Source organism: Artemia sp. Qi Xiang Cuo, chromosome 3 (assembly GCF_049724085.1).
Source record: "Artemia sp. Qi Xiang Cuo chromosome 3, ASM4972408v1, whole genome shotgun sequence".
In the NCBI taxonomy this organism is placed as follows: Eukaryota; Metazoa; Arthropoda; class Branchiopoda; order Anostraca; family Artemiidae; genus Artemia; species Artemia sp. Qi Xiang Cuo.
Window position 1 is genome coordinate 93,099,788 of NC_142796.1, and position 18,940 is coordinate 93,118,727.

At 34.4% G+C, this 18,940-nt stretch overlaps 1 protein-coding gene across 1 annotated transcript in view; it reads left to right on the plus strand.

Moving 5' to 3' along the window:
- The window catches only part of LOC148954759 (small G protein signaling modulator 1-like), a 133,466-nt gene that overhangs the window by 103,791 nt on the left and 10,735 nt on the right, over window positions 1-18,940 (plus strand). The window contains exons 6-7 of the mRNA XM_089086507.1: window positions 828-1,007; window positions 5,828-5,934. Of these exons, the coding sequence (XP_088942633.1) occupies window positions 828-1,007; window positions 5,828-5,934 (287 nt within the window). The remainder of the gene's footprint in view (window positions 1-827; window positions 1,008-5,827; window positions 5,935-18,940) is intronic.

Here is an 18,940-nt window from a genome sequence, read left to right on the forward strand (position 1 = left end):
TCCAAACAGAGGCTTCTAGAAATAAGACATCCGGGAAACCTCCTAAGAACGCACCAGTAGCCATAGGGAATTGATTGAGTCTATTCGGAATAGGCCGCTGTAGTTTTAGGACAAAGATGTAGACCAACACATATTGAATTGTCAGAGAAATTGTAATATGCATAATTTTGGCTTGTTTTGTTTCATTCTACCCGGTTTCTACCAGGAATATTTCTTACTTCCAACAAATTGGTTTTAAGTTGCTTAGTCACGTTTCAACATCATAAACAAAATTATTAAATTTTAGCTTCTAAAATTTATGAACCTGAATTCTGTACGTCAATTTTCCCCAGAAATTAACCCCATATATTTGTATCAACTAGCTATTTATGACTCTTTTTTATCTCTTGACCTCAAAGCAGGACTTCCTACTTTAAATTTTTGATGTTGCTGTTTATTTCCTGCTCCTTGTTTTCTTTTGTCTTTTTTTTTAGTATTAACATACTTATATTAGCTCCAGCCATTGTAGTAAATGAATATATTCTATCATTACAATGATATAAATGAAAAAGTAAACAGTTTGGAAAAATCCTTTGGTAACAGCAAAATTATCAACTTTTTTATAAGGATCCTGGCGTCACTGCATTTTATTCTTTTTTTGCCGTTGAAACTTTTCTTGATTAAGATTGCCTTCTAGTGATAAGCTAATTTTAGATATTTATTTATTTAGTTATTTTTTGTATTTTTTTTCTATTCATTTTCCTTTGCTATGTTGCAAAAAATAAATCCAACATTTATACAAAACTTACTGTTACTAAAAGTTTTCTTACTGGTACCTTTTTTTTAAGATATGTATGGGAGCACCTAGAAGTAGGCTACATGCAAGGAATGTGTGATCTACTAGCACCCCTGCTAGTTGTGCTCGACGATGAGGCTCTTACTTACTCATGCTTCTGCAAGGTGATGGAGCGACTTTCATCAAACTTCCCACATGGTGGAATGATGGATAAGCACTTTTCAAATATGAAGTAAGCAAAAACGTTTTTTTTTTAGATTGCTAGATAAAAGGTAATGGTAATTATAAAGGTAAAGGTAAATGGTAAATGGTAAAAGGTAAAGGTAATGGTAATAAAAGGTAATGTTAAAAGAGTAAGGCCAGTAGGTTTTACTTTACAGGCCTATTGTTTTGCAAACCGTAGAATTATCATCTTTAAGCCTACATGACTCACCAATTTAGCATATATGCTGGCTTTTGATACCTCTGTAGCCTTAGTTCTCCTGTGGCGGAGCCAAAGTGTTCTTCCCGTACTAGTCGCTTAAATACTATGTAAGATTAAATTAAAAAAACAAGTTTTTTAAACTGAAAGTAAGGAGCGACATTAAAACTTATAACGAACAGAAATTATTCCGTATATGAAAGGGGCTGTCTCCTCCTCAACGCTTCGCTCTTTACGCTAAAGTTTTTTATTGTTTTAAAAAACCAAGTTGTGAGACAGAGTCAAACTTAAGCGTAAAGAGCGAGGCGTTGAGGAGGAGACAGCCCCTTTCATATACGGAATAATTTCTGTTCGTTATAAGTTTTAATGTCACTCCTTACTTTCAGTTTAAAAAACTTGTTTTTTTTATTTAATTTCTGATCGTTTTTTAGTTAAGGCAGCTTTTATTTTGGCTCACCATCATTGAATAAGTAAAAAAAAATTGCATAAAAATTTTGCTTTTCTTTTGCTAAATGGATGTCTGTAAATTTGGTTATGACGGAATTTACAAATTAACTTACGTAACTAACTTCTATATTCGTATATTTTTCTTCTGGCAAAAAATACAAAGTTGCAGATTTCTGCAGATATGAGCTTGAAACCTATGTAGTAGGGTTTTCTGATACGCTGAATCTGACGGTGTGATTATCATTAAAATTCTTTCACTTGTAGGGATGTTTCTCCCCTCTTTAAAAAATCGGGTAAATGTTCTCAGGCTCTTAGCCTTAGATGAGTAATAGTAAACTTAATAAAATTTATATATTTAGAATCAGCATTATAAACACATTCTTTTGATACATTTATTGACATCAAAATTCCGTTTTTAAAAGTTTCGATTACTATTGAGCCGTATCGCTTGTTTTTTTTTATTGTTTTTTTTATTACGTATATGTTATTACGCATATGAGGGGGTTCTTTCCTTAGTCAATACCACGCTCTTTACGTTAAAAGTTAAAAAAAAATTTGATTCACAAATCCCTGAATCACAAAGGCCGTTTAATTAGAATAGATAGCTCTTTTGAAAGCACTAAAAAAACTGTAAAGTAAAGAGCGAGGTATTGACTTGGGGTAGAACCCCCTCACATACGTTATAATTTCTGTTCGTTTTAAGTTTTAATGTTGCTTCTTACTTTCAGTTGAAAAAAACTTGTTTTTTTTTTATTTAATTTCTGATCGTTTTTTAAATAATGCTTGGAAATCCGGCGCCCCCTTCATAGAAATGTCCCTTACCCCAAAGAAACATCCTCCATGGAAAGACTCTCCAGAGTAACCCCCTCCTCTAGCCCCCCTCCTCCAGAAAAAAATCCTTCCTGAAAATGTCTGTATACTTCCTAATAACCAATAAATAATGCTGGCAAGTCCGGCGCCCCCTTCATGGCAATTTCCCTTTCCCCATGAAAACTTCCTTTATGGACAGATCCTCCAACATAACCCCTAACCCCCCCCCCCACTATCAGAAAAAAAAACCTCCTGAAAACTTCTGTATACTTCCCAATAACCAATACTATATGTTAACATTGGGTAAAGTTCATAACTTTTAGCCCTCCCCCTGGGGACTTCAGGGGATTTAGTCATCCTAAAAGAAATATTTATAATATTTTCGACCATGCTGAACAAAATGGCTATCTCAAAATTTTGATCGGGTGACTTTGGGAAAAAAATAAGCGTGGGAGGGGGCCTAGTTGCCCTCCATTTTTTTGGTCACTTAAAAAGGGCACTAGAACTTTTAATTTCCATTCCAATGAGCGCTCCCTCGATATTCTAGGACAACTGGGTCGATACGATCACCCCTGGGGGAAAAAAAACAAACAAATAAACACGCATCCGTGATCTTTCCTCTGGTAAAAAATGCAAAATTCCACATTTTGTAGATAGGAGCTTGAAACCTCTACAGTAGGGGTCTCTGATACGCTGAATATGATGGTGTGATTTTCATTAAGGTTCTATAGCCTTTAAGAGGTCTTTCCCCCTTTTTTTGAAAATCAGCCAAATTTTCTCTTATTTTCGCGTAACTTTTGATAGGTAGCACTAAACTTGATGAAAGTTATATATTTGAAATCAGCATTGAAATCTGATTCTATTGATGTATCTATTGGTATCAAAAACCCGTTTTCTAGAGTTTCGGTTACCATTTAGCCGGGTCGCTCCTTACTTACAGTTCGTTACCACGAACTGTTTGATATATATGCAACTCTATAAATTGCATGTATTAGGCCTACTTGCGAAGTCAGTTCTATGTAATAAAATTTCCTTTTTTCACAGGAAAACCGATATTTGGATAGTCTTGCCTCTAAGAAGTTAAAACAAATTGATTTTGAGTGAAGCAGAAATGAATAAAGCCCTATATTCAGTTTCGTAAAAAATGCCAGAGTTCAGCAGCAAATTTTGTTTCCTGTTAAGTTTGTTTATAATTGGAAACCTTTTCTAGTAAGGTATATGATAAACCCCCCAGAGATTCTAGAGAAAATTGGAGGGTCTTGTCAAAGTAATACAAGTCATTTATATTTTCACTGGGTTTTTCAACTAAAAGTCGAGAGAAGCATTGCTCTTCTCTTTGAAGGAAGTCACTTTGCGGGAGCTCAAGGTAGCTGCAATGATCTTCCATCTGTCATTTCACCGAACCCTTTCTTCTGTACCTTAACTAATAGATTACTTCGAGCCTTTGGTCAATGTCAGTGATATATTAACACTCAAAACTCATACTCTAATAGTTGAAGTCACCTTTCATTTGACATTTCATTGAATCTTTCAACAGTTAAACCTAAACTGGGAGCTTTGGAACCCAGGTCAGTCTTCTGTGGATTTGAAGTCTGGGTGACAACTGCTTATTTTAGCACCCAACAAATTTCAGGGAGCCCAAAATCAGACACCCTTCCAGCTCAGGAAAATTATGAAGTGATGTGGATAACATAATCGTACACACTGTGGGTACCAGTGGGATAATTATTTGTAAAATTCGTGTGATAGGAAAACACAAGTTAATACTATTGTCAATAGTATTGATATAAATACTGTAATCAACACTATGATCAATAGTCAATAGAAATCAAGTCAATAACATTATTGTGGCCTAGAAAGCATCCGTGGTTGCTCTGGGAGAGAGAAACACGGACAAGTTTTGTCCCACTCTTTGGAACTTAATTTAAAGATTCTGAACTGAATCCTATTTTTTTTATTTCCTAGGGTACTATAATGAAAAAGATGTTATTTTGACTTGAGATACCTTTAAGTCACAAAGTTAGTAAACTGCTATCCCTGATTTTAGATTCCAGGGAGTGCAGGTCTTGGTACTGAAGACGCGATTTTGTTAAGAACCTGTTTCAACAGCGGCTTAGGTGGAGCATCAATCGTTTCTTAAAATAAATTTGGTTCTCCAAAGCTGGTATGTAAAGTATGTGAACATGCTTAAAATTAGGAAAAACTAAATTCCCAGACAGATCATCTTTGAAAAGCAATAAGACTTTTACTGATAAATAACAAATATTTACTCGTTGTTTTTTACTTTTATGTACTCCTTTTTTACAGTTTTACTGTTTACACTTCTATTTTCTGTAATTCCAAGTTTCTATTTTTAATGTTTTATTTTCCTTTTAAATGAATCAGTTAAATTTTACTAAATTCTAGTTCTTATTGGGTTAACTTAATCTGGTTAATAACCGTTAGCATCTTCACCTGATAAACAAAAAAATTGAAAAACCAAATAAAAGTATTATACATATATATATATATATATATATATATATATAAAAATATATATTATGAACTTACAAAAATATCTTTTAAAGGTAAACATAAATAAAGACGGGGCAACAACAAATTCATTAATATAACATTTCCGCGTCTGGTTGATATTATTTCAGTGAGACAAAATTTTAAAGGGGAAGAAGTATGAAATAAAAACAGGTCTATTACATTGACAACATAGGGTTGTCAGGTTTTCGTGTAACTAAAAAAAAATATTTTATTTCTTTTTGTTTTCCTCAACTAACTATTTTTCAGAACTTTACACTTGGCCTAATTCAGAAAAAAAAAATACTTAAGTTAACAGCTTAATATAGCTTCACCACACCTCACAACTTATTCAAAATTTAACAACGGTTTAAGATAATAATTAAATTTAGCTTAACAATTAACAAAGTAATAAATGCTTAGTAAACTAAACTGAGCTGTTAAGTTCAAATTAATCTTCTGATTTCTTAAAGCACGTTGTATTGTAAATATACAATATCACCTTAGCTCATAAATTTCAAGCCACCTGTGCGGCTCTTTCTGGATACATGCACAGATTGGAATAAGGCCGTACCCATGGGGGATTAGGGGTTTTGAACACCCCCCCCCCTCGAAATGTTTGTCTGACTCGTAAAAACGTGACAAAAATGGATATAAACAAATTGTTTATGCGTTTTGAGGTTTTTTATGTAACCCCCCCCCCCAAAAAAAAATCTTTGAGTACCTCCCCCTTTTCCCCCTCAAAAACTGGCCTTGGATTGGATTAGGGCCACTTTGTTCATAAAGGGTGGTTTTTACCAAGTGACAACGAAGATTTTTGCCTTAAATAGAAAATCTTCTTTCTTTACTTGATGTTCTTTCAGGATGTTGATTCAAATTCTAGAACCTGAGCTGCATGATGTCATTTTAGGGTCTGAAAATCCACAGCTTTATTTCTGCTATCGATGGTTTTTATTGGATTTTAAACGAGGTGAGTTTTTTTTACTTTTTGACTATTTTTTTTTTATTCCTGCTTTACCTTTACGATGAGAAATAAAACATTAACATGATAAAAATTTTTTTCATTTTTGCAACCAGAAATCGTAAACATTTTTAGATACAAAATAAAAATACTTAACATTCATAATTATAGTTGTGCTGTAGATTGCAGAAATATACGGCTTATTTCTTTGATGAAAATATTTCAATTTACAGTTAATGGTAAGGAACCTTAAGTAACAGGCAACTCGTGCTAATAGTAAAAAAATCTAAAAATAAAAGAGTTTTGATAGTAATATATGCATCAAGTTTTGCTGTTACTACAAATGTGTAAAATTCATCAAAATTAATGTTATCCATGGAAAACAACAATCCTGAGAAAGTTTGGCTATGCCTAGAAAAAAGGAGAAAAAGCCAAAAGAAGGGAAGTAATCGTGATTAGAATTTACAACGTCGAATTCAATTTATCGGAAGACCCTCTTTTGGTAGTTTCCAGTCCTATCTACAAGAACTCAAGTTTTTCTTTTGCAACAAGTTGGACATACATGCGTGTTTTATTGTTTGTTTTTTCTTCAGGGAGAGATGTTCCGAACCAGTCGCTCTACAAATATTGAAAGTGCGCTTAATCGAATGGAAAATAAAAGTTGTAGAGCCTTGTTTAATTTGTGTGACATAGTGAAGTAACGTTTCCGGCTATATTGTGGTGTATGACAACAATTTTGGCCTAAAGTCTCCAAAATATATTTACACTAGGCTCCCAAGTTTCAGAGGCAAACTGGCGCTCGATCTTTCGAAGAACTATCACTGAAAAACTTAAAATTGTCCCTAATTTTCTTTTCATATTTTAGATCCCCTACCTGATGAATTATTTACCGCTTGTGCGATTTCAGAGATGATCAAAGTATTATTATGCAAATATTAAGCTTAAATGAAAAAAAAAACAATGGTTAAAGATGGGATGTTAGCATTCCCTACATTAAAGAAAGCTCTGTTTTGGACAATTCACAGGCATAAACTGTAATTAACCCTTTCATACCTACGGTAACTATATGGCTACCGTTTGGCAACGATTTTTTTCTCCAGTTCCTATTCTAAGTTCCAGCCAGCGTCATCTATCATGCGGAAGTACATGTTTTAAAATATATCCGTGATTATTTTCGCACCTCTAGATACTATAGGATCCGCACAGATGGCCTGCTTATATGGTTTATTTTGAAGATGTCCAGGAAAAGAAAAGACCAATGGTAAAGTGCGAAGACTTTTTATAGCTTATTTTGTCGCGTTAGTCAAGAGCTTCCAATTGGTGTGTATTTCGTTCAAGTAAACCTAACTGGAGCTAAGCCAAGAGAACCTGAACAAATCGGTAACCAAATGGTTACCTCAGGCATATATGGTTACACATTAGCATACATTTTACTTTGGGTTTTTATCAGAATAAAAGGGCAGCCACCTTGTATCGCAGAAAAAATTATTCTAATAATTTGGTATCATCATGGTAATCTATCAGATGGTAATACATCATCATCAGATTGGTAATACATCAATCATCACATTGATAATACATCAAATTGTATTGATAATACATCACATCAGATTGGTAATACATCAGAATGCCAACGAAGCGGTAGCCAGATGGTAACCAACGAAGCGGTAACGATAGTGGTAACCAGATGGCTCAAAGTTGTTTGGTGGGTAAATATATAATAGAGATGCAACTTTTTTTTACTCTCATACTGCTTCTAGCTCGCAAATTCTTACCAGTATAATACTTACTTTGCCTACTAAGTTGACGCTTTTTTGGAGGTGACTTACCAAGCATGAGCACCAGAGGTAGTCACTATCTTCGACGTGAAGAGGAGAAGATCTTCCTTGAAAGAGAAAGACGAGTTGCTAGAAAATTCACCACTGAAGAAGCTGTAAAACGCTTGTTCATACCAGACGATGAATCTGCGCCGACCTTTCATCTGATGACGACGATGACCCCAGCTGGATGCCGGACTACCCAGAGAACGAGTTCATGTAGTTGCAAAATGTGCAGTCTAGGGTAGATGATAACAAAGATTATATTGACAACCTTCCACTGTCAATAAGCCGAAGAATTGAAGTAGATAGGGGAGATGAAAACTTTGCTTTTAATGCAATCCCCAATTTCGATGAGCCAATTTTGAACCAAAGTCGTTTGCTCTCATCTCTTGCAAATTTCTCTCCTTTGCCTTCGCTGAAATCTTCGCCAACTCTGTCCGTTTTATCATCTCCACTCCTGGTGCCAAGAATTTATACAAGAGCAGCTAAAGCTGGGAAAATGTCGATGCCTTTGTTTTCAGCATAAGCGTCGGTAGTGGGGGATCCAGTTGGGCCTCCTGCTTTTTCATCGCAACAGCGAAGACAGAATAAGGAGGTATGCGAATACAAGTGGTAGAGAAATGAACAGGAAGAGAGGGATATAAATTTGGAAGAATAGCTACATCAGTGTAAAGAAGAATAACTACCAATAGAACTTCTTCGAAAGTTCATCACTGAAGAGATTCTTGTGGACTTTGCGGATCAAACAGACCAGAACGCCCAAAGAAAGAAAGGCGTAGCCCTTAAGCTCACCATCGAAGAACTCCATAGATTTCTTAGTGTACAATTGCTCATGAGTGTAGTCAAGCTACCTGCCCTAAGAATGTATTGGGAGACGGGCACCAAGTACTCTTCAATATTGGAAGTGATGAGCAGAGATAGATTCTTGGCAATCAGATCTTTTTTACCCGTAAATGACGATATCTTGATGATTCCCAAAGCCGGGGCATGATAAGCTTTTCAAAATCAGACCATTTTATGATGCCTTTATAGACAATGTTCGGAAGATTGAAAATGAAGAGATTCATAGTGTGGACGAGCAAACGATCACGTTCAAGGGAAGAGTAGCTTTTCGCCAATAATTGAAAGACAAGCCACACTTGTGGGGAGAGAAAGTATTTACTAGAGCTGCTGTCAGTGGAATTTTATATGATATTGAGATTTACACCGGTAAGGGAGCAGCCGAAATTTTAGATCAAGGGCTAGGAGCAGATGTCGTTCTTCGTTTAGTCGAGGGCTTGCCAAGGTTCATGAATTTCAAAGTGTTTTTTGATAATTTCTACACTGGCAATTTACCTTATCAGATAATTACGCGATGAGTATTGAATAGAGTCCTCTGGGACCATACGCACTAACAGAATGAGAGGAGCAGTGTTTGAAACTGACGCTAACATGAAAAAAAAAACCTGGGATCAATTGACTATCGTTGGGACGAACTACAAATGTATCAATCGTAAAGTGGTACGATAGCAAGCCGGTGCACGTCACTTTATCATACTGCTTGGGGAGACCAGTAGATTTCTGTGAACGTTGAGATGGTATTTCAAAGAAATACGTTTCAGTTGAGCGGCCTCGAATAGTGAGGGAATACAAAAATAGTATGGGAAGAGCAGACCTTGCCGATATGTTTCTGGAATTATAGCGCACTTATATACGGTCGAGAAAGTGGATATGCGCATTATCTACTACTTCCTTGATCTGGCCGTAAACAATCTGTGGCTGCTACACAGACGCCAATGTGTCCAACTCCAAAAGACCTACTCACGTTCAAGTTATATATTGCTCGTGCCCTCGCCGTCGTTGGAAAAGTAGCAACACCGCGATCCGGCAAGCCCGTCGCAAGCAAGCACATCAGTGTTACAACGATAGTAGGAATGCCCCCCGATTCTGTAAGATATTAAATAAAAAAAACAAGTTTTTTTGACTGAAAGTAAGGAACGACGTTAAAACTTAAAATGAAGAGAATTATTCCGTATATGATAGGCTGTCCCCCTCAACGCCTCGCTCTTTACGCTAAAGTTTTTTATTGTTTAAAAAATAGAGTTGTGAAAAAGTCAATCTTTAGCATAAAGAGTAAGACGTTGAAGAAGGGACAGCCCATTTCATATACGGAATAATTTCTTTTCGTTTTAAGCTTTAATGTCGTTCCTTACTTTCAGTTAAAAAAAAAAATTATTTAATTTCTGAACCTTTTTAAATTAATGCAGGTTTTGATATTGGCTCACCGAACATGAATAATTACAACAAAATTTGCATATTAATTTTACTTTTATTTGGTTAAATAGCTTTCTCGAAACTTGTTTAATTTTATTTACGAACGTTTTTATTAGTAATAAATATACGTAACTTACGAATTAACTTACGTATGGAACTTGTATATTCATAGAGTTTTAATAGGTATATTAGGGGATTCGCCCCCTAGTCAATACCTTGCTCTTTAAGCTAAAGTTTGAATTTTGTTCCAATTCTTTAAAAATGACCCCTTAATCACAAAGGCCGTTAATTAGAATAAATAGCTCTTATGGAAGTACTAAAAAATCTTTGGGTTAAAGAGCGAGGTATTGAATTAGGGTTGAGCCCAATCATATACGTAATATTTTCTGTTCGTTTTAATTTTTGATGTTGCTCATTACTTTCAGTTGATAAACTGTTTTTTTTTTTTATTTAATTTCTTATCTTTTTCTTTAATAATGATGGGAAATCCGGCGCCCCCTTCATAGCAATATCCCTTCCCCCTTGGAAACTTCCTTCGTGGAAAGATCCTCCCATATAATCCCTGACCCCCCCCCCCACCTACCAAAAAATCCCCCTGAAAACGTCTGTATACTTCCCAATAACCAATGCTATATGTTAACATTGGGTAAAGCTCATAGCTTTCAGCCCTCCCCCCGGGGACTTCGGGGGATCAAGTAATCCTAAAAGATGTAGTTTTCATATTTTCGACCATGCTGAACAAAATGCATGTCTAAAAATTTGGCTCAGATAACTTTGGGAAAAAATGGTTTATGGAAGTGGTCTGGGTACATTCCATTTTTTTGGTTTCTGAGTAATGCATCTAGATATCTTGAGGTCCAATCGCAGAATTCCTCTTACAACATACTAAAAATTTTCTGTTAACGCAATCCCTTCTGGGGAAAAAAAACAAATAAACACATGTCCATCATTTTTCTTCTAGCAAAAAATACGAAATTTCACACTTTTGTAGATAGGAGCTTGAAGCCTCTACAGTAGGATTCTCTTATACGCTGAATATGATGATGTGATTTTCATTAAGGTTCTATATCTTTTAGGGTGTCTTTCCCCCTTTTTTCGAAAATCAGCCAAATTTTCTCAGGCGTGTAACTTTTGATAGGTCGGACTAAACTTGATGAAACTTGTATATATTTGAAATCAGCATAAGAATCTAATTGTTTTGATGTATCTATTGGTATCAAAATTCGATTTTTTAGAGTTTCGGTTACTACTGAGCCAGGTTACTCCTTACTTACAGTTCGTTACCGCGAACTGTTTGATGACCAAACGAACTACCTTCCAGGCACAATCGAAAAAGGCAGATGCCGCTTTGAAAAGTGTGGATTTGACAACACTACAAGAATTTTCTGCATAAAGCGTAAAGTGCGACTATGCCTGAAGGGAAACCGAAATTGCTTCATAAATTTTCTATATAGTTTTGTATTTGTTTTGTTTTGTATTTAAGTATTTTGTTTTGTTATCGAGCAAAAATTTTGAAAGCTTTTGAAAGGGTCTTGGTTAAGCTTCCCAGTTTCAGAGGCCATAGTGGCACACGAACAGTTGTCCCAGAACATGTATGACGTTTTTAAAAATCTAACGCTATTATAGACCTTTTATCCAATAAATATAACCGTTATAGAGAATTGGTTAGTTGTGAACTAGCTAAAGGAGTGTATTTCCCAAAGCATTGTTATCCAAAAGTTAAACTTTAATGTAAAGAGTTATAGTAGGATTTGGATTTAACATCCCTCATATTTTTACCAAACCTAGATATGACACTAAAACATAAAGAAATCAGATAATTTTTCTCAAACGAAAGTAAAAGGCCATATTACTTACAAAGAATAGAAAGTAGCCTTTATATGAGAGAGACTACCCTCTTCCACCTCTGATTTTTATGCTAAAGTTTGGCTTATATTTTATATGCTTCAGAAATAAACATATGAACAATAGGAATGAAATAAAAATATATCTCGTAATTTTCAAAGAATGTAATAAAAATATATTTCATAATTTTTCAAGAATGAAATAAAAATAAATATGAAATAATATATATATATATATATATATATATATATATATATATATATATATATATATATATATATATATATATATATATATATATATATATATATATATATATATATATATATATATATATATATATATATATATATATATATATATATATATATATATATATATAACACTTTTTTTTTTTTTTTACTGGCTACATTTGTTGCTTTTGGAAGTTTTGGTGAATAGAATACAAGTAAAGCTGAGTATTTTCTCCTCATTTACAGAATAATGTATGCTCTTTTAAGTTTTAATGTCGCTCTTTATTTTTGTTGAAAAAAAATAGAACGTCACAATTTATTTAGGATATGGTATCCCTTTAATTGTTAATACTCATAGTATTACGTGTACAAATATACTATTTTTACCATCCGTATAAAAGGAAAATGAAAAAAAAATATATATTATGAATACAGTTAATTATGAATATCATGCTGAACTATGTTTTTTTTTTTTGTATTTCTCAAATTCATCTGACCCACAGCCTTCCATTTCCATAGCCTTCAACTTAATTTAAGAGTAAGTTTACTAGTAAAGTAGAACATCAAGTATTGTCATTCTTTTTACCTCTTTAAAATTTCACACAGAACAATTGATCAGGTAGGATTTAACTATCCATTCATTATATTGGCTCAACTTTCACACAAGAGGTTTTAAAATCGATCAAATTTTTATCGTCTGAATTTTTTGTCTCTCCAAAAATAAGGAATATATGACTGATGTAAACCAATGAAACTAAAGAACAAACGAGATTACAGTAAAGGGATTTGTCTTTTTCTCTTAAATTTTTTCTTCTTTGTTTAAGTGATAATATCTATGAAATAGCTAATTGATTGTTATTTCTTATTAATTAAATTATCGTCATAGTTTAGTTCAATAGTTAATTTCGACCTCTTTAGCATTGGTGGTGGCCGCTTGATTCCCCCCTCCCCCCCAAAAAAACAAAGTTTCATAATTAAAAATTTCTCCTCCCCTGGCGGGAGGAGCCAGGGGAGGCTCCTCCCGCCTAGATATCACTGGTCGGATATCAAATTTACGTATCTCCAAAAATCACGATTTTCACGTTTTGATTGATTCGGATGGTCGGTTCAGAGTTACGTATGTTTCCTTTGTCGTAACACTATCTTGCTTATGTAAGAGTGCCATGTATTTGAAAAATTAAAAAATACGTATTAGAGGTAATGCTTCAGTTGGTATATCAAAAATACGTATCTGGAGATACGTACTTCTGAACTGATTCTGCGCTCCATAATTGGAGATACGTTTTCTTTTAAACTTGAACTACCAACCGTGTTTCAGGTAAGGTGATTGCTTTTTGGTTTTTCATGGATTTTAGCGTAGAGACATGTTTTCCTAGCTGTTAAGACTCACATTTCTTTTATATTACAACGGTTTTATGGTTGGTTTTATCTTAAAAGTGCTTATTTTCTCCCGAGCTATAGAGCACAAGACTCATTCTGTCTAAAACTTTTGTACATATATATATATATATATATATATATATATATATATATATATATATATATATATATATATGCACTGCCAGTATGTTAAAATTAAAAATTCTGACTTGGAATTACTGCTTGGATAATAATTGCTTGGAATTAAAAATACGTCTTAGACGATGTATATGGGTTCTTTGAAGTACTCCGTTAGCTTGGTGAAATTAATGCCAATAAGTTGATGCGATAATTAATGACTTTTAATTAAAGACTCAAACACAAACTGGTGATAAGACCTACAAAGGATATATATATATATATATATATATATATATATATATATATATATATATATATATATATATATATATAGTACCGGGCCCCGGCCCGCGGAAGGCTTCTATATTACGTTGAGCGTAAAATTAGCATTTCTTATACTGCAATCATAAGACGTAAATTACATTCCACCCAATACATTCTAAATTCGATTGAAAACGCTGCAAGTCGTCTTACTCTGATGTACAGAGCTCATGTCGGTCGATTTTTCACAATGCTAGATAAAAAGCACCTACAATCAATCTTCATCAGATTTGATAAATATCTTATACATTTGCCCCCTTGTAAAAGAAACAGTAGAATTATTCAATTGTATAAGCTATCTGACCCTAATATTAGAATTAATAAATCTCTATCCCGTTTTCAAAGTAAGTTTAATCATCCAGGGTCAACAATTTGTTCACAATAGTTTTTTTTATATTAATGTAATGCATATAGTCACTGTTCGTATTAATGTAATGAAGAAGGTTCAAGGTTTAATTTTAAAATATCTGTACAAAATAGACATAAATACAGGGTAAACGCCGGAGACACAAGGTCGAATGACAAAAACCCGGTACATTAATCGGAATAAACCTGTTTAACAACAAAATAATAAATAATAGTTATTCCATGACTCACCAATAGACGGACACCCACCCCACAAACCCACCGACACCGGGCAAAGATCCACCGAAAATACCAATAAAAAAAAAAAAATACCAACGGGCGAATAAGGGTAACCGATAACCGGCATCTCACAGGGCAAAACACCCAACAAAACAATAATATCAAATGTACCCAGATTTTCAATATATTATAAATTCTTAAAATTATTTATAAGGATAGAATGAAGTTTCTTTCTTATATTTGGAAGAGATTTGCTGCAATCAATAAATGGTAGATGAAGACACCATGAACCCGTGATTGAAAATAAGGGCGAGAACCGTGATCTGTCTGTGCTTAATTTTAGGTGCTGAATATTCCATTTATGTCGGGTTTCATAAGAATGGGCATGTTGCACAGGGAAAAAATTATTCGAACGAAAGTACGTAGGTAGTTCCGACCGGTCATATTTTACGTTAAATAAAAAAGAATTGAGGGTGAATATCTGTGAAACAGGCAAAATTTTAGTTAGAAGATATAGAGTTTCAGTTTTACTCTTATTAGGATGCGAAGACGGTGATGGTAAATATTTCTTTAAAATTAGAAGAGCCCGGTTTTGAAGAATTTGTATCGGTTTCACATGACATCTGAATGTTGCCAAATATATCAGAGGACAATAAGTAAGATGGGAATGAACCAACGCAAAATAAATTAGACGTAGGTTTTCATATGGAAAAAAATGCTGAAACCTTCGCATTATACCGACCCCCTAAGCAACTTTAACCCGTAATCTATTACAGTGTTCTTTATATGACAGATTTTCATCAATAATAATACCCAGATACCGGAACGAAGTTACCCTTTGAATTTGAATATTTGTAGCATGATCAAATATAGTTGAAATTCCTTGAGCATTCTGCCCAATTCTACTATAAATGATAAATTTGGTTTTTGATGCATTTAGTGACAAATGATTAGCTTTTAGCCATACAAGAAGTTGTGAAAATACGATTTGCAGCTTCTCATTGAGATCCTCTTCCGAATATCCAGTAAGTGATAATCCGGTATCATCAGCGAAAAGAACATTCAGACCAAGGTTTTCTGTCGCTGATGGAAGGTCATTTATATATATTAAAAAAGCAGTGGTCCCAGGATTGAGCCTTGCGGGACACCAATATTTGACAACAGACATGGATCCGAAACTGTGTCGTTGATCATAGTCACTTGGGAGCGACGACTTAGGTAAGATGCGATAAAACCGTCCGCTGGTCCTCGTAATCCACCGTGGTTTAATTTATACAACAATATTTCATGGCTTAAAGAATCAAAGGCCTTCTCAAGGTCCAAAAATATACTCGCCGGGATCCAATATTTTGTCCAGACACTCGAATAAATTGTACCATAGTTAATATAGCATCCTGCGTACTATGCTCTTTTCTAAATCCATATTGAGTTTTTGAAAAATAATCTTTTGAACAGAGAAAATTATACATTCGATTATAAGAAACAACGCTCCATTACTTTAGAAAAACCCGAAAGAATAGAAATGGGTCTATAATTTGAGCAATTAGTCCGGTCACCACTTTTATATAGTGGTAACACTTTCGCTTTTTTAAAAGAATCTGGAAAAGTTCCAGATCTAAATGACAGATTTATTAAATGACACATAACTTTATTAATACTAGGAAAAATGGCTTTAACAATATTGGTCGACGACTCATCAATCCCCGGGGAATTTCCATTATTTAAAAGCTTAACAACCTTAGCAAGCTCTTCTTGTGTTACCGGAGTTAAAAACATAGAATTCTCAGAAGGACTTCCTAGGTACTTAGGATAATTACATTGCCCATGTGGCATATTATGTTGGAGCTTATTAGCTATTGACTGCCCGATTGATACGAAATGAAAATTTATATAATTTGCCATTTCTAGTTCCCTTTCAATTGTATTACCATGGGCATCCCGTATTTTTTATGGTGAAGAAGACGTCCGCGATCGATTTAAACATGAGTTGATTAGGTCCCAAGTTTTCTTTGGGGACTTACTTACTTCACTAAAAGAATCGAAATAAAATTTCATTTAAGCATTGCGTATTATTTTTGAAAGTAGGTTTTTATAATTTTTGAAGGTTCTTCTATTTTCTTCACTTTCGATAGATATTAAAGTTTTATAGAGATTGTTTTTATGTTTTATTGATGTCAAAAGGGCTGGCGATATCCATGGTTGGATGGGTTGATTATATTTCCGTTTTTTTTTTTTACTCTTGGGCACGACTCATCAAGTGCAGCATTAAATCCCTCTAAAAAATAATCCGTCGCAGAGTTTATTTCATCAGCATCAAATACAGAAGACCAATCAGTTAAATTCAGTTTATCCTTTAAACATATTAGATTTTTTTTATTAATAATTCGGGTTGCTGTTTCTGGTGATTTTATTTTATGAATCTGGTATCTCACATCAGAAATTAACAAAAAATTATCCTGTGAAGACGTGGCTGGTGTTGTTAAAAATATGTTGTCAATGAGAGTTGCACTAGTCGACACGCGTTGGAATTGTACACGAAGGAATTAGGGAATTCGATGACATTAATGTAATAAATTCTGTTGTATGGGTATTTTCATTAAATTCTAGTAGATTGATATTAAAATCCCCCATAACCACAACATCCTTATCAACCAAAGATGCTAGTAAAGACTCCAGAGATTGCAAAAAAAAGTGGTATTGGGCCGACGGGGGCTTATACACAACACAAACTTGAATTTTTTTAGTCCCAAGCCGACATTCAACCGCCAGTATTTCGCACACGTTTTCAACATTATATTTTTCCAGTTCTGGCAGTCGCTCAAACTGCGCTCCATCATTCAAAAATAACCCAAGACCACCTTTTTCATGGACTAGTCGATTCTTATCAACGAATTTATATCCCGGGATTTTAACAATATAATGTGTATTATAATTAATAAATGTTTCACAAATCCCCAAAATGTCAATTTGATTTGCTGGCAATAAATTTGTTAGTTCATCAATAGAACTCATGAGTCCTTGTACATTCACAAACCCCATTCGCAATGAATTATCTTCAAGTCTGTTTATTTCATCAGGAGAAACGTACGATGATGGTTTTATTTTAGAAAAAGTGTTTTTTTCTCTTTGACCGAATACATGAAAAATTTCAGAAAGTAAAGATAGGTTAAGGGGTTTCCCTTCCAAAGCCACCCGTCTATCGGCCCCCCCCCCGCCCCCGCAAACTTTAAATTCAACTAAGTAATAATCGAAAGATCCCACCCCGCGCCAGTAAGCCCGCGTGATAAGGAGCCCGTACCACTGCCGAGTCATGAAAACCAACCATGCTTATCATCCTTCGAGAAGACCCAAGTTGAGAAGGTATAAGTAGAACAGAAATAACTGGGGAAGAAATAATCAAAATAAACTTGAACCGAGCTAGCCTAAATAACACATCAACATAAAAAATCAACATATCTCAAACACAAAATCGAAACAATTATCAATCTAGAGTGGGATTGATCTAACATCATACACTAGTTGCCTTTAATATTTCTCATGCTTTTGCCCACTGTGACTAAGAATCCAATTTATACTCTAGCCAGAGTTTAGCCCCTTTTTGTTTCACTCATGTGAGTTGCGCGGATCCATTCTCACGCATTTCCTTACCCTTAGTCAGTAACTTGTTTCTAATAGAGTTTAATTTGGGTGGCAAGTCCGTGCAAATCCGGACCCCAGTTCCTTTCAGCTTTGATATTGAACTGAAGATTGATAGAATATCTTTTTCTGCCGACACTGTTACAAAAACTGGAGGGGTGGTCGGCTTACGGCTAGACACATTTGACTTCTGAGGCACTTCGCTATCATTTTCAATTTTGACACGTTTTGACTCTCGCTGCCTAGGTTGATTTTCATTGACTCGGTGCTCTTCATTTTCATTTTTGACTGCCTAACTTGTTTGTTGTCGTATGTCTATTAACTGCGTGTGTCTTTGCTCTTCTTTTTCATTTTTAACACGCTCTAATTGTCATTTTCGCATATATTCTAACCGCCTGTGTCTTTGCTCTTCATTTTCATTTTTGACCCATTAGTTCAGGTGTTGGTTCCAAAGAATCATCATTTATAGTAATTGCAACTGCAAATTTTCGTTTTTTGGGCCTTCCAACAGACATTATATTATATAAATAACTGTTGCGTTGGAAACTCAACAATCTTATTTATGCTATGCATGATGTCATACAAGAAAATACTTAAATGATGCTATATATGATGTCATAAGAAACGCTTATATTATGCACTAACATAGTGCATGACGTCATTTTCAAAAAAAACTAAATTTAGGCTCTTAACGATTTTTCTCAAACTTTAACCTATCTAAATAGCTTTTTTTTATGCTAAAATATTCCTAGATACCATTTTTCCGGAAAGACAATGCACTGGCCACGCGGCAGACTTCTATATATAGATTCTCACTGTCGC